Raw genomic sequence first — 22,337 nt, forward strand, 5'->3', positions numbered from 1 at the left:
ATAATAGATATGGTTAAAAAAAATAATAAAAAGTTATGGAGAGAAGAAGAGTCTTAAAGTAAAATCATCTTTAAAAGCTAACTGATGTATTAAATTGACAACAAATAATATGATAATAATGACCACAGATAAGTAAAAATACATTTTGTTGATTTGCTTGCTGTAGCAGCCATGGATCTCATAGACCCCATCCTGGGCATGGCAGAGAAGTTATACGACCTCTGTGGCGAAGTAAAAGCCAACAAGAAGCGGTGTGGGCGGCTAGCTAAGCGTGTTTTAGCGCTGGCTACGATGGTGGAGGCCGTAAAGAAGCAAGGTTTGGGCAATCAGCCAGAGCTGGTGCAGCGAGGCCTGCGGGAGCTCAAGCTCACCCTTGAGTCTGCGCAGGATGTGGTGAAGAAATACGCCTCATCCAGCTGTCTCAAGCGCATTGTGAAGGCCTATGACCTTGGCGAAGAGTTTGGCTGTCTGAACGAGAGACTGAACGATGCTGCCCAGCTTCTCTCGCTGGCACTGCAGGTGGAGCAGAGGGAGAGGATGGAGAGAGTGTTCCAAGAGGCCAGCAGGAGAAAAGAAGATGAGGAGGACATGAAATGTGACCGTGAGGAGCTCCAAAATTGTGAGTATCCACTGGCTTTCAAAGGGTCTAATTGAACTCTTATCATGTAAAACCAAAATAATTCACTCCACAATTCATACAGCTCATATGGAAAATATGTGACATATTGTGACATCTAAACACTGACATTGACCGATATCAGTTTGGCCTGATCATTTGCACAAAAGTCATGAAGAGTGCTGTTACTATAGATTTTGGCCTGCTTCTTGAATGAGGTGCAATACAAGGCAGTCAGGCACCATAAAAAACACCCAGCTCGTTTAAATCTAAGGTATATGTAGATGTTTAAAGACAGTCATATCAGAATATTATGACCACCTACATAAAAGTGGGAATAACCACCCATGGCTCGGATGACACTAGTGAGACATCGTGGCATGGGCTGAATTAGGTGACAGAAGGTGTTCATAGTAGAGGTTCGCTGGTCCACTGTGGTGTGTCTCTGTACCACTCACTGGAGTCATCGCCTGCTCTGGCACTGATGGCCTGTTGCTATGAATGACTGGTGTATTCGCTTTTTTTAATTGTGCAGCAAACCCTGTTACATGGCATCTGTGATGTCTCTGGCATATTGCATATTCTGTCCAAACCAGGGGTGGTCCTAATTTTGTGATGTGTCTGTGACAGTGGGTGAAGGGTGGTGGCATCTTATGGAAAATGCTAATTTTATGGGATGTTCTAGAGCTGCTGTAGTGAAGGTGTACCTAGAATGGACTTGGTGCCCCAAAGACCATTGATGGCAATAACTATTAGGCGATCCTAATATTCTGATATGACTGTGTGTATATATTTGCCTTAACTGTCCACATATCAAAGCAGATATGGAAATATTGGGTGAATTAGCCTAATGTGGGATATTTTTATGCAGTGTCTCACATTAGGGCAGTTCACCCTGTGTATATTGTATAGGTGAAATATCCTTTTTTAATTACACAGTGCTCCAGTCATTAGCGAAGGAGAATCACGAGAACAAGGTGAGCGTGGATGCTGTACATGTAAAAGTGGATCGAACTCACAGAGACATTCAGGACATAAAGGGCATCCTGGAATCGTGTAAGTGTGAAACTGAGGATTAACACTGAAAAATCTCTTTAGCGATATGACCATCAAGTTGGTTCTTTAGTCATGGGTTTATAATGACTGTTCTTTTGGTTCTGTGTGAGTGTGCAAAAATCCCAAATTCAAAAAAGTATTGTATTGTCTGCATTTGTCAGTGAGAAGACCCAGCATTCATCTGCAGGACATCAGAGAGATCAAGCCAGAAGAGATCACCTATGGGTTTCCCATCAAACCATTCATGAAGTGTTGCAATTCTGAGCTGTTCAAAGGAGAGTACAACAAGTTCACAGTGGCCATCAAGAGATACACATATCCTGTCAGCACCAGTCCAAGGTACACTGTATGGATAAAAATACTGGGACACTTGCCCCACTTTTATTTATTGTTTCTTCTGAAATCTAGGTCATTCAAAATAGTTTATTCTGCATTTGTTAAAGTTACTGTCTTTACTGTCCAGGAAAGAATTTCTAGTAGATTATGAAGGAGCATTGCTGTGAGGTTTTGATTGCATTTAGTGACAGGAGCATGTTGGATGATCACATCCCCTCATCCCCAATTCAGTCAAGCCATTTTAGACCACATTAAGCATTAGGCATGGTGCCAATAGGTTAATGTTTATCTGCTTTAGAGAATCCTATTGTATTGGCAGTACTTCTCTACAGGGTGTAGACCAGCTATGCATGTGTGTGTGTGTGTATGCATTAGCACATCTGTGTCAGCAATGGGCACAACTAAAAGTAGCTAAATGCATTAATTTGAAGGGGTGTCCACACACAGTTGGACATATAGTGTAGTAGTCTCTAATTATTTATGGTTGAGTAACTAATTTATTATTTGTTACCTTATTTAATGAGCCAAACATATTCTTTTACTTCCGTATCAGTGTCCAGCACTGTCCTCCTTCTGTCATACTGAATCTCTTCATTCTCCACAGCCAAGTGAGGTGCATATTTAGCAAAGAAGTGGAGACCATGAAGCGCTTTGAGTCACCCCATATCCTGAGAATGTTCGGGATCTGTGTCCAGGATGAGAATGGTACATTACTATGTGAATTTGTCTCCTCACTAAACTCTCATTTTTTCCTTTTCCATTTATGTGTAGGCTATAGCATGTCATAGTAAACCATGTATCTACTGTTTCAGTATGACTTAATGCATTTATATGTGTTCATGTGTAGCTGTTAGCCTTTATCATGGACTTTTGACAACCAGTTGCCATTGTTCTCTGTTTTGTGTTTGTCCTGCAGGACCGAACCCAAACTACCTGATAGTAATGGAATTCTGTGAGAAGGGCAATCTGAGGCAGGTGCTGGATAGTCCAAGCAAACTACTCTGGGACAGAAAGACCCAAATGTGTCTGGATGCGGCTCAAGGGCTCTACAGGTCCACACCTGCTTCTGTCTCTGATCACAGTCATATAAATTGTATTTACCTTTTAAGGCAGAATCTTCATCCAAGGCCTGTCAGTGCATTCACTTGAGTGGTGTAATGCTATTTGGTTTTATGACCAGGAGTTGGTTTGATTTTCTGCATCGTGTGTGTTAAAAATGTCTTGGCTCTACTTCGCTCTAATTTTATTAAATCAGAAGATCTGAACCTGAACCTGAACTGCCTCATATAGATTCAACCCCCCAAACATCAATATGTCAAGAAATATAGATATAATAAATATAATAATATATCATAATAATTGTTACATCCTTATAATGACCTCTTCTTGTCCCACTGCAGGCTGCACCAGTCTGAGGAGAACTTCAAGGTGCATGGGTGCATCAACAGCAGCAAGTTCCTGGTGGCTGCTGGCTACAGAGTGAAGGTACTGTTTTTGTGTGTATGTCTCATAACGTGTAGTTTCAAACTGTTCAATATTTCAATTCAACAATTCAATAATGTGTTATAATAGTGGAAGATATGACAATATTATCTGAACTGTGACCTACACCACAGTACACTCTTCTGAGTATAAGTGAGTGGGTATTGTCAGTACTTCTATGGCCCTGGGAACATGTCTTTCTACCTTGTTATAACCAAGCTTTGCGATGCAATGGTTTTGCCATATTCATGACCCATTGTATACCAATTAAATGGATATTATATATTTTCACCTGGTCTCGTCATTCGTCTTGAGTATCAGGATTATGTCTAGATAAGGTCAAGCCTCATCAAAATGCAAGTGTAAACTCACTCAAGACTCATTTAAACCAAATCAAACCAAATCCAATTACTCGAACCACATCAGGAGGGGGTCTGAGACGCATTTGAGCCACATGTTACAGCAATGTAAACGCATCCGACTTGCCAAGACTCATTTCACAACCAAAACTCCTCCTAGTACAACCCAAACACCAGTAATAATTGCCCAGAGCAATATACTAGTAATAGTTAACCAGAGACACATCTGACTACTAAGCGTAAATGCATGTGGTCAAAATCTTATCAGAATAAAATCGTGAAGCAACCAAACATGAAGTGACCAGTTGTAAATGGGGTCATAGACTATTTGTGGTGTGGATACGTGTTTTTTTACGAATAATTTCCTCAGCATGTCTCTGTGTGTGTGCTTTTAAGCTGGCTGGATTTGAGCTGGCAAAAACAGAAACATCACTTAAGAAGAGTAACAATAACAAGAGCAGCTCAAGGATCTACACTTCTCCACAACAGCTGGAAAACATCAACTATGCATATGACAAGGCCTGCGAGATGTACAGGTCAGGATCCATGTATACAAATAGGGGTCGCATGGTGGTGCAGTAGCTCCACAGTCTTGGGGTGTGGGTTACATTCTGGCTCTGGTCACTACCTTTGGTGTGTTCTCCCCGTGTCCTCATGGAGATCCTCTGGGTACTCTGGAGGTGAGAGGTACTTTGTATTTCTCCCACCTTTATTGAGGTGAGAGGTACTCCAGTTGAAATGGCTATGCTAAATTGCCCCTAGGTATTATAGAGTGAATGGGTGTGTGTTGTACCCTGTGATAGACTGGTGCCCTGTCCAGGGTGTAATCCTGCCCTGCACCCAATGATTTCTAACTAGAAAGAAGTGGATAAGAAGATGGATATGGCAATGCCATGGTTTGGGTAAACATGTAGTTTGGGTAAAGAGCAAATAAGCAGTGTCTTTGTTGCCTGTTGCTTTGGATATGAAAAAAATCAGCTAACTGGCATTTTGTTTTGGCCAATTTTAGCTGTAAAGACACTGGAACTGAAATCAGTCATGAGCAGTGCACCTCTAGCAACTATCACATTTCTTGTATGCCACAGTGTAGTAACGCCATTGCCATCTCAGTCTCACTGACTGATAGTGACATTGCTTCTGTGATTTTTCCAGTTTTGGAATTGTCATGTGGGAAATTGCGACGCGGCAAGTCCCCTTTAAAGGCACGTGGAACCATTTTATTAACTTTATCTCATGATGAATTAACCCATAACTAATACCAGACTCAAGCTCACTCATTCACTGTGTTCTCTACTCAGACTGCACGTCCCACACTCAGATCTATAAGAAAGTATGTGAGCAGCAGATAATGGAGCCGCTACCGAACGACTGTCCGAGGGAGCTTAAAGACCTTATCGACGCTTGCCGCTCGTATAATCCGTTCCAGAGGCCCAGTGCAGGAGGTATAGCAAAGTCATCAACTCTTACACCCGGAATATGACTGCATGGATGGATAGGTCCCCTTGTGACTGGGACTGTAGCTGAAGAAAAAGGAAAAGCTAACCACAGAGTAGGGATAATGATATTGTGGTTTTACCCCACAAGAATAGGATGATTTGAACTGGTCATGAAAGGGGAAGACAGATTACTCCAATGTGGTTAGCTTTTCCTCTTCCACACCTTTATTTTTTATGTTTTTATTACTCTGTCCCTATTTGACTGGTTCAAATTTAACTATTATATTTTCTCTTGTTTTATATTACTATTTCCAGGTTAATTGATTAATCAATTAATCATTGTCTTTAAAAAGCTACATAATGGTTGTAATTGTTCAGTTAATTCTTTTATTGATTAGCCTTATATACAAACTTCCAACCATACTTTTTGGTTGAATCCAGGATGAGTTGGGGTGGTGATCATCCAACATCCTGACCTCACCAACGCTCCTGTCACTGAATGCAATCAAATCCTCACAGCAATGCTCCAAAGTCTAGGAAAGTAAATGTCATATTTGGTTCCTCCTTTCAATAACCAGATGATATGTGTTTCTGCCTCTTTCTCCAGTGTTAGTGGACAAGTTACGTAAACTGGCACAGCAGTATGAGGAGGACTAATGCTCAGCTGGGATACAGATCATTCAGACTGTGGGTGCAGTCTGTCAAACCTGGGTTCTCTGAACAAGCCTTTTTCATTCTTTGATCACCCTGGACATTACTGCCCTTTCTCCTTCAAGCTGAACTGACTGTATCTTAAAGGAAATACTTCCCCTCTCAGATTGAGTTTTACATGGGTTTAAATTATCTAGACATATGGAAATTGTTAATCTGTGTATGAGATGCCTCTCCTGTTTGTTAAAATAGGGTTATTAAACACAGCAGATGATGTTCCAACCACCTTTAAGACCACCCATCAGTGCCTATTGCACGAGTCTAATTAATGAATACAAATTCAGAGAAACATTTAGAAGCTAAATTTGCATTACATAGTTTAAATAAACCTGTGCCTGTATGTTTGGAAAAACAAGTGCCAATGGGTTTGTAAGTTAGTATGAAATTCATGCAGACCTGCTGTGTAATAAAGAATGTAAGGCCTAGTCAATAATATTAAATAACAGAAGAAAGGCACTGTGTATATCTGCTACTGGATATTTGTTGTAAAGTTGATATATAGTTGTTTTGTTGAGATGACTGAAAAACTGTTCAAAAATGGGGTCAGCAAAGGAGATGTGATCTTTAGGTCATCATGCATTAACATATATAGTATTGTGTACTGGTCACTTTATTATAAACCCCTACCTTTGAGATCCACCTTGCTGATGTATCATTAGAGACTGTTGATTTTGCTGATGTGCTGTTAGTGTTAGTCTTTCTCTATCCTTCACCAGGAGTCAGTTTTTGACCACAGAGCCACCGGATTTTTTTTTGGGTGGTGGGCCACTAACACTCTCAATCTTAAAGTGACCCCTACCACGACACTGCCACTCTGCCTGATATACTCAGAGCAGTGCCAGAGACACCAACATGCCACTGACAAGTTATGCTGTCACTGCTGTGCTGAGCATGATCCGCTGTTAATAACATATCTGGTCACCTGTGTTTCTATGGTGGTCCCTTCGTATTGATACATGGCATAATAAGGAACTAATAATAATAAGGGCTGCTGACAGTAAATGTAAACCTACAAAGTGTAGTTATGTAGTAGGTGTTTCTAATCAAATGGCCAGTAAGGACATGCAAATTAGGTATTTTTATCATAATATAATATAATAAGCCTGGACTGTATGTGTATGTACTGTCGGACTGTTTACTCGAATCCAGAAGGGGGCAGTAATGATTCATTTGAGATATATAGGTGCAACAAGTGTTCATCTGAGATCTTTGTATGGAAATGCATTGAAATGGACCCTGAAGTGGAGCATGTTTGTCTAAGTACGCCTGAATGGAGGTACACGGGTTCCAGTGAAATGCAAACGATATCCCTTGACTGCGTTATATTTTCCGCACCTGTTTTCCGTAAACCACGCCTCCTCTTTTTCTACGACTGTGTGGGAAATGTTCCCAATACTGTCACTCTCATGACAATATTACCTCTTTATTAAAAAATAAAAAAAACATAAAACAACTCATGTGGTCATTTACGCGGATCTGCGCTGTTGTAGGAGTATTAAGGGACTGAATGTATAATCTGCTGCGTTTCCCCTATCACACGTACGCGTAAGGCTAGCCAATCGTGGCGCAGTGGGCGGGGATTGAGTGCGCGTGCGTAGGGAGGATGCGCACATTTCAAAGGGATTATTGTTGTTGGGAATTCTCCCCGCCCACCAGCGTCACGTTCAGACAGACTGGAAGCTCAAGAGCGGTTTTCTCCTAATGTTACTGAATCAGGATGAGTTATTGTGGTGAACGACACCGTTGCGACGAATAAATGGGATTTTCTTTACCATGTGATAAATAACTAAACACTACTGTGATGATGGTGAGATAGGTGAGGAGGAAGAGGAGCTACCGCTGCTATGGAGAGGACAGGTGAGTGATAAAACAGCACTTGGTAAATATCTCTAATCCAGTTACAGTCAGTTTAAACACCTAACACCAGTTTCAGGTCTAACCTCACATGTATTTTACAATTTGCCGAGATATTTTCCATAACAAATGTCAACAGTCTTCTGACTTTATGGACGCACGAGTTCAGGACTGTAGTTGAAAGCATAATAAACTGTCCCATAAAAAAAAATCATAAAAGTTTCTGCTGTAGGGGGGAATATGCTTTCTACAACGAGAACTGTAGCCTGTTTGCTGGTTCCATGTATAAATAAAGTGTATTTTATTATTTGAATACTTCTAAGAATGAGATATATATATTCTTGAATTACTCATGACTAGTAGACTAAGAGACATGCTCCAAAAGGAATAAAATCTTTCTACATTGACTTCCACTAAAACTTAGGAAGATGCCCTGTGAAGTAGGTTATTTTCAGAAAGTGGTTGTATTTTTAGCAACAGCTGTGTCAACATGGCTGTAAAGTAGTATGCCATTATGTCAGTAAAACATTACTGCTGTTTTCATACACAGTGAGTTTTGCTTTATGTAAGTTTTCAACCGTAACCTTACAACAACAAAAAAAGATTTCCTGTTAGTGGATGAATTGCACTGAAAAAAGGAACTGCTTTGCGTTCATACAGAATTGGGCATCACAAACATTGCGCCATGCTGTTACTGCAACCCTTAAAAAAAAGGCCATTGTTCCCACACTATTGGTTAAAACTACTTGACGTTCACAGTTGTCAGCTCTCTATTCTGTGTTTCTGTTTTTCTGTGCACTTAGAGCTTTTGGAGAAGCCACCTGTGGCCCCTAAACCGAGGGTGCTTCCACCACCAAAAACCATTCTGCCCTCTGCTGCTTCAAAACACGCACTTAACCTGGAAGTTTCCCCACCACCAAGACACACTGTGAAACCTGCTGTTGCACCTAAACTATATCTTTCTAAATCCTCTGCACCTCCCTCGGAGTCCAAGTCTCTAGCATCTGACAGTGAGCACCAAGCATGTTTACAACAAAAATCTGAGGTCCTCAGGCATGTGGGTTTACTAAATTCCAGAAATGGACCTGGTTCAGAACTCAGAAAGCAAGAATGGGATTACGTCATTCCAACTTGTCTTTGTGTCCGAGGGAAGTGTCAAGAGTGCTCACCTAAGGAAAACAGCAGACAACCCATCCAGCAGGGAAAAAGTGTTGAACCATGTCAGAACAATAGAGCAGAAGGACCCAAAAATCACATTTCTCTGGCTCAGACCAAACCTCTGCATGTAACTGTGACAAATCATGGTCAAGGGCCTATGGCTCCTCTTAAGGATTCTGTACAAAGTTCTTCTTGTGACCAGCCAGGGCAAAAAAGGGATGTCTGTAACCGCAGCCCTGGGGCTGTAAAACATGTTCAGAATTTTGCTGTAGCTCATAAATCAGTAAGTTCTGAGACGCATGCAATGGAAAAACCTCAAGGCAGTGTTGGTGGTGCTCATGGGCCTCCAGCTACTGTCATTGGGTCACCACCCAGAACCTCAGGACAAACCATAATAAACAACAAACATCATGGACATGTTCCTGGCAGAGAAAATGGCAGTTCACCCTCTGTTGTAACCCCAGTTAAAAAACCTCCGCCACTGCCTATGCGGAATAAACCAAAGAACAACGGTGCTGAGCACCTGGACAAGACTGAGATCATCTCAGGTGAAAGCTCTACTAAGACGAGGCTTAAAGTTGTAAAACTGATAGAGAGCACACCCGTGTCTCAGAGGGAAAGGCCACCTATTACTCTCTTAAAGCCTCCTGCAAAGGAGAATATATCCACAAGAGGAGTCACTGAAACCCAGAGTGACAATGTGGTTTACCCACGATGGAAGACCCCTGCTGCCGAAAGATTACATGCCCAGAATGCACACCATGGTGGACTTTCAGGACATGCTGACAGGAAGCAGCAGTCAAGGGTGGAAGGTTATTCTAATAAAAAAGAACGTCCAGATCCAAATCCTAAAACCATCACAGCAAATGAAGTCCAGAAGAAACCACAGGGAATCATCCCCATGTCTGTGGAAGAAGTCCTTGAGAATAACACCAGGCCTGTAAAAGGTGATCTCCCTGTCCCTCCTCAGGGAAGCTTGGGAGATAAACCTATTCAAAAAGTGGTGTCCCATTCTGGAAACAAGGAACCTAACAACAGCACACCAGATAACACAAAGGACAAAAGGCCTGGCACTGGTCTGAAGCCCAAAGCTAAGTCTTTCAGCCCAGCAGACAAGCTTCAGGCTCAGAAGACAACATTCCACAAGAAGATGATGGAACTCGACCCTCAGATGAAAAGGGCCAAGAACAAGCAGACTCAGGATTGCACAGTGGTCAAGAATGAGCACCCATTGGATGAGGATAGACAGGGCAGCAGCAACCAATATGAAACCTATATACAAATACCAGAGTATAGAAGTCACCTAGTCAAAGAACAGAGCGTGGATGGAGAAGATGTTCTGGAAAAAGCAAAAACTAATTATCTGAATCAGAATCCTTCAGATTTTGTGGATTCTCTTCCTGCAAGTAATGCAGCGATAAAGACCCCACGACCAAACAGAATCCAGCAGAGACAATTATCCAATAATGCAGAGAATCTGTATGAAGGTCCAGACTCTACTGGAGAAAGCACACCCATTGATGAGAGGTAAGCAGGGAAGGTCCTAAGATCAATACTTTCTTCACATTTACTGTTTGCCACAACAAGGTCCATTTTGGGGCTGCACAATGATATCAGAATCATATGTTTATTAGCAAAAGATTTAAAATAAGGCAGGGCAATGGATTGAAAACGTATCAAAACAGACATTCAGAACATCTAACCTCCAAGTTATTTTGTGTTTTTATTGTATTAGATATTGTTAGATATTGTTATTGAATATTGAATACTTTCCCTCTGTGTGTGGTCATGTATGCAACATGGGGGACAACTTAAACTCCAAGTCAACTAAGCAACCTGAGAAGCTTGTATCAAAGACAAATGCCATGTCTGTCGTTCATTAAAATAGACATTTTTGGGGTACAATGTTCAGTTAATCATGATCTTGATTTTGAGTCATATCAAATACATTTTTATAGTAAATGTACAAACAAATGTCCGCTCTCTCTCCTGATCCAGGGGGATTTAGTCCCAATTTCTACCAGTTATACATGTTTTTGTTTCAGCACCTGCATATATGTACATGAAAAATATGCTGCATTGGCTCAAGATTCCCAGATTGGTGCATCTTTAATTTTGAGGTTCACTAGATAGCGCATTGCATCTCTATAAATGGGCCAAGGCCAAGAAGTAAGAGTACTGCTTTGGAAAGCATAAAGAGAGTTTAGATACACATAAGAGTCTTCAGTCAGCTTAGGGAGAGCATCCAAAAGCAGGTCTTATTTAATCTTATTTAAAGAGAGAGTCTGTACATTTTTGGGGGTTTGGGGAATCTTAAAATGTGCATTGTGGTCTCTGTTCAGAAAGGATGAATCTAAACATTGCAAGTTTTCATTTAGTCAGTTTGTATGGTTTGACAGTGAGTGAATGAGCAGATGAAGACTGAGTTTGCCATTCTGAAATCTCCACATTTGCAGTAGCTTTCTCTGTAGCCATTCTGTTTGTATCAGCACCATTATCAGCACCGTGGTTGCTCAGGTAACCAGCAAACGGTGCTGTGCATGTGACGGAAGATCGTAAAAGCCTGACATGGCCAGGAAAATTCACAAAAACCTACCAGAACACTCTGTTTTAGAATGAATGTTTGCATGGCCTTTGCAGGGATGGTCGCGCAGCAAACTGATACTATTTATTAAAATATTTTCACCCCTGCCCACTCAGAAACACTACTGCTTTCTGTTGAAACACAAAAATCTTAAGGACTGCTCCTTTAAGCAGTGTATACATTTACCATTAAATGCAAAGTCTGTAAAATGGCAATACTTACAAAATGGAAACACTTACTCCACAAAAAAGGAACATATACTATTTTTATAATGAGTTCTAACCTTTTTGCCATTGGATCAGCACTTTTAACCTTCCTGTTTTTTATTTTTAGATGCAACTGATACTGAATAGGTCTATATGTATGATTGCTATTTGATTACTTCACAGCTGTTTTACAACGCAAGTCTGAACACATTACATCCAAATGCGAAAGACATATTTTGTGAGCTCTCAGACAAAGGCAAAAATATGGCAGATATGTCTGTGTGCCACACCCCTCTTACAGTTCGCAAACCAGTATATGAGGATGGATTCACATTTAACATCAATCTTACAGTAGAGTGTTTACTCTTCTGCTCATATAATGATGACATGAATTAAACAGGAGGTCAGTTTAGGGGCTCCTGAGGGGCACAGCTGTCTAATCATTGGCCTTACGCTGTTTTAAAAAAGTGCTTCAAATGGTTGTATGAGCAATGCCATAAAAGAACCACTTTTGGTTTCATAAAGAATCCTGTTCAAAATAGAGTGAGTGTGAAGAACCTCTGGGTGGGTAAGATGGCCGTCTGTCTTGCCGATGTAATAGAACTGGTGTTTAGTGTTCTCCTTAAAGCACATTTGGCTGTCCAATGACGTGTTGGTTAGCAGCAGTTTATAAAAATGCGGTGGCTTGTCTCAGGTGACTTGAAGGAAGCACATACTAGCTTGGTGGTATTGTGTGATAGTGTGAGTCCTAGCTACTGGGAGGGATTTAGATACAACTGAAAAATTAGGGTAAACATTTTGTTAAAATAAAAAAAAAAATGATTCTTAGACAAGACAAGTCTCTGGGATATTGCGAAATATTTTTTTAATAGTTCATGCCAGTATCTGTTGACCTGATTAGTAAATACTTTTCATACCAGGTTTCATACCAGACTGTATGAGCAGTCCATAATTATAGTCTATAGAACCTGCAAGCATTTCAACATTGCATTTCTTTTGGCACATGTAGTATGTACTTCTTTTACTCCTTATCTTAGCAAAAGATTTATTAATGAAAACTTAGTAACTTACTCTCTTGCTTTTTCATTCCTGTTTTGGTTCAGTTGTATTTTCTCTTTCATTTCCTGGCCTCACCACAGTATCTTCTTATCCTCTTCTATTCTCATCAGGAATGTGTATGAAGAGATGGTAAGCTCAGATGATACTCACTCAGAGGAGGAAATTGATAGTGACTCAGAAGTAGAAGAAGATGGCAGTTCATACTCTGACAAAGGGCAAAGTCAGGTATGGTGGGCTTGCTTATCTTGCATGCATACTGTTATGGTCTTAGATACCCAGCCCAGGCATGCACAGGTCTGCAGGTCACAAAAAGCTGTTTTGTCTTTCTGTTTCAGAACGACGCCAAGAGGACCAAGCTGGCTCACATAGCCAGAGAGATAATGAGTTCTGAGAAAGTGTGAGTCCTTGCATTAGTCCAGTCCAATGATTACTAGAAAAGACGGTACAGTAATTCTGTACTTGGGCCTGACCAATAATATCAGCTGATTTAGAGGTCCTGTCTGTTCATAGAGGTTATCTGTATCAGTAAAATTTCTAAAATCTATGTTTTAGTGATACAAGCTTTAATCACCACCAATACCAAACACTACCATGGTCAACATAAACCAATAAAGCCAATTCACATTCTAGAAAGCTTAAACCCATTGTGATTGGACATTGAAAGATTGAAATATGACCATCACATACAACTGACAATCATATCAGTTATCACAGAAAGCACTGTTTAACAGCCATGAACCTGTTTGGCTTTGCTTTTGACTATATGAAGTATGACAGACAGTTATTCATTATTAGATGTTTCGCCACAGAATATTCACATCAGTCAGGCCCCTTCTGTACTTGATTAAACTAATGCTTTATCAATTCTTTTGGACAGGTTTGTGGATGTGTTGAAGCTTCTCCACATAGTAAGTGTGTGTCAGGCCCAGTGCTGAACATGTCCCTAATGGGATTCTCCTGTTTGTTTGGGGTTTTTTGGAGGGGGGAGGCAGGGTCATGGTTAGGTAAACGTAATACCTTTTGTTTTACAAAAATCATATGAATCCTAAGTACACACACTAGGTCACACACTAGGTACACAGCGGTCACAGGGCTCATAATCCTCTCTCTGGACTTTGTCAAACCACACAATACTTTGCTGTTGCAAAGAAAAAAATAACTCTTGCTGCCAATTTATTTCACACAAGGAAAAGAAAGAAAGAAAGAAAGCTACTAAGGCTATAATAATGTATCATTGCACTAGAGAACTAGAAATACCAGAAACTGTCCCCCAGACTACACTTGCACCATAACTCTTCTATTTACTATCCTAATCTCTCCTAGCCTATATTACTCTTCCTTCAAATCATACCTGAAGACCTTCCTCTTTAAATAATAATTCTGTCTGCCTTTCATATTCATATTTCTTTCATATTCTATCTGCTGTAAATCTTGTAAAACGATCTTGGAATTGTGAAAGGTGCTATGTAAATATATGATTATTATTATTATTATTATTAAATACTAAACGTACACTACTAAAATGTACAATTTGTACAAAAGTAAGAGTGCTAAATACATCAGTATTTATTCAAGGAAATACAGTATTTTGACTTTATAAAGAATGAAAATGAAAGTTATCAAACCTAGACACTTCAAGACAACTTAATACTCATTACTTTGAAGCCTTTGATTGTTTGTGTTCAAACATGCCTTCAGCAACATTGCAGTGTGTTGCTTTGGCTTAATGGCTTTCTGTTTTCCAGACATTCCGGGACACAGTGGCGAAGGCCTCTGCTCAGGCTGGGAAAGCAGTGATTGATGAACGAACTCTCAATCAGATTCTGTTTTCACTGCCACAGCTTTATGAGCTGAATTGTAACTTACTGAGGGAGCTGGAGGACCGTGTGGCCAACTGGTATAAAAACTGCATTTTCTTCAAAAAATCATTTTCTTATATGTGTCAACCTTTAGTTGGTTAGAAGCCTTATTTGTCAGAATGATCAGGAAAAAACTCACAGTTTAAAAGGCAACACATACAGCAGAAAAACATTATACACATCACAAGCAGGGGTGCTGTATGTGCAGAAAAGTTAGGACATTTCTAGGGGTCCTAAAAAAATAATGTATTTATATATTATTTATATTATCTTATTATCTATTTTATATATATATATATATATATATATATATATATATATATATATATATATATATATATATATATATATATATATAGTATTTTTGGTAGAATAGTGTGGAGTTGTATGGCCCAGTGTAATATCTTTTCATGGGGCCCACAATCCCTGGCTGCTCCCTTGATCACAGATAAACACTGAATGCACCCCTGTATTATAGTGAACCGTCTGCCACAGTGCATTTGAGTAAGTAAATATTCAGAAAGGTTCTTTGGAGGGATGCTTTTGACAAATTGTTAGTGAAAGTTTTTAAAAGACAAGTTTTATGAATATTTGTCAGTGTGAAAGTACATGATGTAAAGCTTTGTAATAAGCATACGTCCAAGAATCATTTAGGACCCTTTGTTTTATACTTATACTATAAAACCAGTTTTTAATAAGGTCTGTATGACATGTAAACACTGTTAACGTTTCCAAATGTATCATTCACCTCCATTTTGCAATCCATTTTGTCACAAAAAGCACAGCATTAGCAAATATCCTCCTATTCAGTCTAGAGATGGGTTTGCCCACCCAATCATGTAGAATGAATAAGAAGTGTTGAGAAATGTTTCGGCAATGCAGCTTGAATGAGGCATAACGCAGGGTATCCAATCAGATACAGAACAGACCTCATTTACATATGTCAGTTTTAAGGGCACAATAATACAAACAACCTGATTCTCTCTATAGGGTAAAAACACACAAACATTACAAGTGGAGCTTAAGGAAATACAAGATAAATGTTTGACATGGGCTCTTTAAAAGTGTACAGTAGGTCAGCAGGCTGGCCTTCCTTTCTCTTGACTTTCTCTGACTGGACTGTACTACAAGGGGAAACATCCCCATTCTGATTAGACACATTTATAACATATTGATTTATTTTTTTTATTGTACCTTAATGTATCTTCATTTTGTGGTTTGTCTACAGAGCTAGTCTTCAATCTTGTAAAAGTCAACAAACTAGTCATTTAATCTTCCAACAGACTCTGATACTGTATCTGTTGTAACACCCTGCAATGGTCTGTTTCCCTGTCGCATCAGGAATGAGCGCTCTGGTGTGGCTGACATCTTTTTAAAGAAAGGGCCGTATCTGAAAATGTATTCCAGTTACATCTGTGAGTTTGACAAGAATGTGGCCCTACTAGAGGAGCAATGCAGGAAGAATCCAGCGTTTGCGAAAGTAGTTCGGGAATTTGAGGTAATAACACCGACTCGACCTGATTTTCCACCCACATGTTTACTTTGTCGTCACGTGCATGTGCGCCCATGTGTACTCTTCCCTTTGCTATGGTGTTTGCTGTTCTTGTTGGTTTTGTTGTACCAAATGCAGCTACATCCTATTTTAGTTTGAGCTGATTGATGATTCAGCTTCCTCAGCCTTATTCTGTCTCTGGCCCTTTATGTTATAGAGTAGTCCTTGCTGTGCCAATCTCGCAGTCAAACACTACATGCTGAAGCCTGTTCAGAGACTTCCCCAGTACCAACTGCTCCTCTCAGGTCAGTAAAGGCCCTGCAGTGTATTATATGTATAGGATATATAAGGTTTAGCCAATAATAGTCGCATTCAAACTGGCCATTGCGCCCTGCAGTGACCTCGAAGTCATAAAAAAACATACAACCCTCATAATCAGATTTTAAGGAACGGGAAGAAATTTGATGAACATGTGTTCCTGATTCTTAAGCTTGCTCTTAAAATGCTCCAGGCAGAGCAGGCGTACAGTGCAGCACATATACAAATATATCAGTCTATAAAAGTAAAAGCTCTTCAGGTGACACTGACAGCATCTTACCTGCTAATTTGGCACACGTGTTGATGAGGTGACTTGGACAGCTAGTGCTGTAAATATGAAAGGCCTGTGATTTTACTCTTGATAAGAAAGAGATATCATCACATTGCAGTTGTCATTGAGGCACCATCGCACGCTGGTATGTGTACTTGTCTGCCTCTATGCTTCCACCAATCAATGTACCGTATGACCCATTTTCTTTCTGGATGACCTTTCTCTGAACATTCAGGGTCTAGTGCCCTGTTCATAATGATGCAGTCTAGGTTGATGGGCACACTTATTATTATTTTATTTTTTTTGTTGCCATTTTTGAATCAGGAAACATTTCCCTGAATAGCTTGTCTGTGTGCTTGCGAACCTGGAATAGCAGGTTATTCTTAGTGATGAAAGATGTAAAATACACCTCAACTCTAGTGAGCGTCCTTGTTAGACTTTGGTTTTCTGCTCAGAGGAACTTGTGAAATACATGAGCATCCTTCCCTACACTTACAAAATTCACTTCCTCATATGTAAAAACCATTTCAAAAACGATTCATTGTCTTGCTCCATCGTAGGTTTCCGTACTTCTCCATCTTTACATTCCCTAATGCACTCTTGGGGCCTCTGGCAGTAATCTGCTGGTTGTACCTCACACTAGGCTTTGTAGTTAGCAGGGCATTTAGTGCTGTAGCACCCAAACTCTGGAATGCATTTCCCCAATCTGTTTGTGACTGCTCTGTTACTTCTTTCAAATCAAAACTAAAAACGGGCTACCTCTTCACTCAGTATGTCTCTTCCGCTACTTGATTTTGAATACTGCTTTTGAATAGTACCAGTATTACCCGGTTTTACTCAATATACAGTTTTTAATCTTTGACTTTTACGGCCTATTTTAATCGTGAATTTTATGGCCTATCTTAACTTTTTTTTGCAAACTAATGCTCATTCCTGTGTTGCATTTATTATGAAGAATTATTTATTTTTGTTCTACAGATTATGTAAAGAATCTGAATGAAAACTCTCCAGACTACAAAGACACACAAGGTGAAAACGGAGCCATCCGTATTTCATTTTCATCAAGTTACCATGGCAGTTAATTTGCCTCCTAAACAGGTTAACTACCCATTTAAACATAAGTTAAGCAATCAGACTACTAGCTCTGGCTGTTTGTGTGTTTCCTTCATGTGAAATTTAACAATTGTCTGCCTTTTTTAGATGCCCTGAGATTGGTAAAGAACGTGGCAAACCATGCCAATGAAACCATGAGACAAGGGGTGAGAAGGAATTTCTGAACTATAAAGAATTTCTGGACTGCCTCTGGCCTGATCAGGTGTGAGATGAGGGTATATATGCTTTTTTCTAACAGGATAATTTCCAGAAACTGATTCAAGTCCAGTACAGACTGACTGGACATCATGAGATTGTACAGCCTGGAAGAGTAAGTAACAGCCTGTATAAGAATCCTGAAACCCTGATTCACTGTAAATCTTCCTGGTGAAGTGAAAGCTCTTTACTGTCAGTAGGGGAATTCCGTACAGGGCTCATCAGTATGTTCTTCGTAAAATGGCAAAAAAAGACTTGTGGTTGCTTTCTAGAAGTCCTTGTTTTGCCTGGAACTAAAACTACAATATTGAGCTATTAAAACTTTGAACCAATGCCTTAGATAAAACCTACCAAAAACTTTTATTCTCCTTTTAGGTCTTATTGAAAGAGGGGACATTGATGAAACTCTCTAGAAAAGTCATGCAGCCTCGGATGTTCTTCTTAGTAAGTCAATCAGATAAAACCCCTAATTTAATCTTTATAAATAAACAATGTGGGTTGACATTTTTCTCAGATATTTTAGTAGCACTCGTCATAATATAGTATATACTGGATACTGGATATTTTTTGTGTGTATACTGGATATTTTTGTGTGAAGGCTCTTTCTTTCATCACAACTGGACAATCCTTTCAGTTAATGTTCATTAATGACTAAATACAAAGATGTCATGTTAGAATACAGAAGCTCAAGTTCCTGTTTTTTTAGAGGATAACCACTTGAAAGCGTGTTTTTGTTTGTTTGTTTGTTTGTTTGTTTTTAACTTTTCCCTCTTTTGTTTTGGCCAGTTTAATGACACCTTGCTGTACACCACACCACTCCAGTCAGGCCAGTTCAAGCTGAACAATATGCTGTCACTGGCTGGGATGAAGGTGAGCTGTAGTGTATAACTGGAGCGCCATCTGCTGCTCAGTTCTGCTTGGCGCCTTGCTCTTGGAACTGATGGGATAATGTCAGAAATTCCATAAAAAACATATTAGTTTTAAAATTCGGTGCGGTGGTGGTTTGCTATAAAACAGGGGTCTAATCCACAGGACAGCTTGTGTTATATAATCAGTGTATTTGTGACGTTACATTTTTTTTCTTTTAACATGTAGGTCAGTAAGCCCAGCCAGGAAGGTCATCAAAATGAGCTCAACATTGAAAGTGTTGAACGCTCTTTTATCCTGTCTGCCAGGTGAGAATTTGTCACACTACATATGTTAGTGTTATTTAGAAGCACATTTGAATTGTATAAATCTGAATGAAAAATTATGTGGATTCCTGATTGGCATTAACCCTCTTCCACTATAGTTCTCCTACTGCTCGAGATGAATGGCTGGAGGTCATCTCCACTGCTATTGACAATTACACCAAGAAAATGATCTCATTCAGTTCAAGCAAAAGCCCTGAAGAGGTTAAGTTACTCATAAGTTCTCTATTATTTGCTACTTGGAACATCAAATGAATGAGAACTACTAGTAATTAATTATGAACTAATTTGTTTAATTCAAGTTATGACACATTTGTGATAATAGGTCAGTAGGTCCTCTGCATTCATAAGAGGGCAGGATATGCACTGATATAGTCAGGGAATTTATTTGATACTGACTAAAGCATTGGATCTGATTTCCTCTTGTAGGGGGACAGAGACGGTTTGGATAATACAGCCCATCTGGGCTCCAAGGCCCCTATATGGATCCCAGATCTGCGGGCCACAATGTGTATGATCTGCACCTGTGAGTTTACTCTGACCTGGAGGAGACATCACTGCAGAGCCTGTGGGAAGGTACAGTGGAGCTAAGCAGTTCATTGAATTTGGACTCTCCAGCTCTTGATAGAAGTAATACTGTTTTGGTTTGAATGTGTATCTGTCTGTGTAATAGGTGGTGTGTCAGGCCTGCTCAACTAACAAGTACCCTCTGGAGTATCTAAAGAATCGGCTAGCACGAGTGTGTGATCAGTGCTTTGAGACTCTTCAGCAAAACAGCTCAGGTCTGACACCTAGACATCTATTTATAGTTCTGCTTAGTGCCACGACAGTCTGCAAATATCTGCATAAAGGGACCAGGGTCTTACATTTTTCCTGTTTTTCCCTCACTTATTTTGTGGCATTTATTTTTGACATTTTGATGATTGTTGTAATTTTATATCATCTAAGAATAATTATATATTATTAATGGTTTTATTATCACTCTGACCACACAGAAATAATTTATTTGTATAATTGTATTTACTTTCATTGACAGTCTATTCTTCATTGTTCACAGCAGGTAGTGGTATTCTCTCTCCAAATGCTAAGCCTTCTGGTGGCTTTCACTTTAGAAAGCAGAAGAGGATCCCAGCAGCCCTGAAAGAGGTATGAAAGCTGTAAAAGCCCATCCATCACTTTCTAGTCATTCTAGTTGCTCATTGTAATACTATGATGATCAACCCTTTTGATGAATTCATTCATTGGCTTTTAATTCACTCCTGCTCTGACCAATTGAGTGTTTAAGTGTTTCCCTGCTCTGATGCATCTGTGTTGCTTGATGAGATTATTCCCAAGCTTGATCAATCAAGTGTGGTGGAGCAGGGACAACACTAAATAGTGCATTGCAGGGATTGCCCAGTACTCACAGGGCATGCTGAGAGCAGCTGGATTAATTGGTTGTTAAATTGGATCACTGTATTATTGCAGGTTTCAGCCAATACAGATGAGTCGTCCATGAGTGGCTATTTGGAAAGGATGAAGCCTAATAAAAAACAATGGAAGAAGCTTTGGTTTGTAATCAAGAACAAGGTGCTGTACACGTATGCTGCCAGTGAGGTAGGTAGAAAACTGGGTAACTGTTCCTGTGCTCTTAAATACAGACACTGTTAACTGAGTTTTAGCATTAATTGGGCTTTGCACTGCAAATGGTCATGGTTTCCTGAGCATTACAGATGGCCAGGCTTTGATTTGAAGGGTATATCGTACAAAATGACCATAGTATCCTGTGTTTGCTCCTCCAGGATGTAGCAGCCCTGCAGAGTCTGCCTCTACTGGGCTTCTCTCTTAAAGAAGATAACACTGAATCCTCCCAGCAGTTTAGGCTTTACCACAAAGACAAACTCTTCTACATCTTTAAGACAGATGACACTCATATCTACCACAGGTACACTAGCATTATAGTTTGTAATTAGAGTTACAGAACTTACAACCTCAAAACTTTGTTTACTAAGTCCTTGGCTATCCAAAGTGGTAACATATGCATTTGTTTTTATCACAGGTGGATGGAAGCTTTCGGTGAGGCCATGGTCCTTTAGCCTTTACTGCAAAGACAGCTACCTCACATCGTTCCTGTTGCTAAAAAAAAACAAATATTGCACTTTGTTAATCTGGCTAAATACTAAACCTACCTGAAGATGTGAATGTTCATGCTGCATTTACTTGTCACATCTCTGGACATTAGGTGTGTTTGTAAATTCAGAGCATTAATATAAAACTTTACTGCAAAAGCATATAATGAAGATTCAGTGTTTAGTTTTACTGTGACTATTCTCTCAATCTTGAGTTCTTCATGTTGACATTTAGGCCTGCTGTCATATTTTTACATTGAGGTTTCAGAATGGTTCCGAAATATCTTTATTTTCTTTGTTTACAGCACTTAGACTGTATGTACATAAATGTCTTTGTTGTGGAGAAACATCAGTAGATGTTTTCAGGTTCTCTGTATTAAATAAATGTATTTTTTCATACAATTGGTTTCAATATTGGCTTGGCAATCTACTGTATTAAAGGAGTTTAATCACTACTATACTTAAGTGGCTATCCTTTCCAGGCCCAAGCGTTAAAATGACAAAAAAGATTTTACATCTACTGGTTACTGCCACTAACGTAACCCCACCCCTCCACCTTTTACATTTCACTTTTGCCATTTTGAATGAACTCTTGTCTCTGATAATGTATTTTTAAATGTTTTATTAGAAAGTGAAAATGTACATACAGGGTACATTATAATTCAACTGATGTTATATAATCATTCACTGTATATTTAATGTATATATACACATTTGATATTTTGTGTTGTCAATTATATAAAGCTCAGTATAAAGGGCTTAGAACTGCATAAAAAAGAAACATCCTCATAAGAAAAGGTTTGGAGGCACTGGTTTACATTACGTGATCAAATCCTCTAAATTATATACATTTAAATGTCATTTTTGTTTGCACTATTATTTGTTGATTATTTAAAAATGACATTATACACTACTGTGAAATGTATAGATGTGT

General features: G+C 39.4%; 2 protein-coding genes across 3 annotated transcripts; both read left to right on the plus strand.

The window, feature by feature from the left end:
- The first annotated feature begins 171 nt into the window (after positions 1–171).
- LOC140541038 (mixed lineage kinase domain-like protein) lies at positions 172–7,409 on the plus strand. Its single transcript, XM_072663550.1, has 10 exons — positions 172–619; positions 1,556–1,672; positions 1,834–2,011; positions 2,613–2,713; positions 2,925–3,060; positions 3,409–3,493; positions 4,246–4,385; positions 5,002–5,051; positions 5,148–5,291; positions 5,893–7,409. Exons 1-10 carry the CDS (start codon positions 172–174, stop codon positions 5,940–5,942), a joined length of 1,449 nt encoding a protein of 482 aa, XP_072519651.1. The 3' UTR covers positions 5,943–7,409.
- Positions 7,410–7,640: 231 nt separating this feature from the next.
- Positions 7,641–21,952, plus strand: LOC140541411 (uncharacterized). 2 transcript variants are annotated; one of them, XM_072664026.1, is made up of 21 exons: positions 7,641–7,853; positions 8,654–10,535; positions 12,968–13,082; positions 13,193–13,254; positions 13,735–13,765; positions 14,603–14,754; positions 16,058–16,214; positions 16,426–16,513; positions 17,776–17,826; positions 17,998–18,056; positions 18,149–18,220; positions 18,481–18,549; positions 18,892–18,975; positions 19,201–19,280; positions 19,397–19,499; positions 19,725–19,871; positions 19,969–20,077; positions 20,353–20,441; positions 20,763–20,891; positions 21,077–21,219; positions 21,334–21,952. In XM_072664026.1, exons 1-21 carry the CDS (start codon positions 7,841–7,843, stop codon positions 21,368–21,370), a joined length of 3,672 nt encoding a protein of 1,223 aa, XP_072520127.1. In that variant the 5' UTR covers positions 7,641–7,840; the 3' UTR covers positions 21,371–21,952. The 2 variants fall into 2 exon arrangements, with proteins under 2 accessions (XP_072520127.1, XP_072520128.1); XM_072664027.1 differs by having other exon boundaries at positions 20,356–20,441.
- Positions 21,953–22,337: the final 385 nt, after the last annotated feature.

Source organism: Salminus brasiliensis, chromosome 19, assembly GCF_030463535.1.
Source record: "Salminus brasiliensis chromosome 19, fSalBra1.hap2, whole genome shotgun sequence".
Taxonomy (NCBI): domain Eukaryota; kingdom Metazoa; phylum Chordata; class Actinopteri; order Characiformes; family Bryconidae; genus Salminus; species Salminus brasiliensis.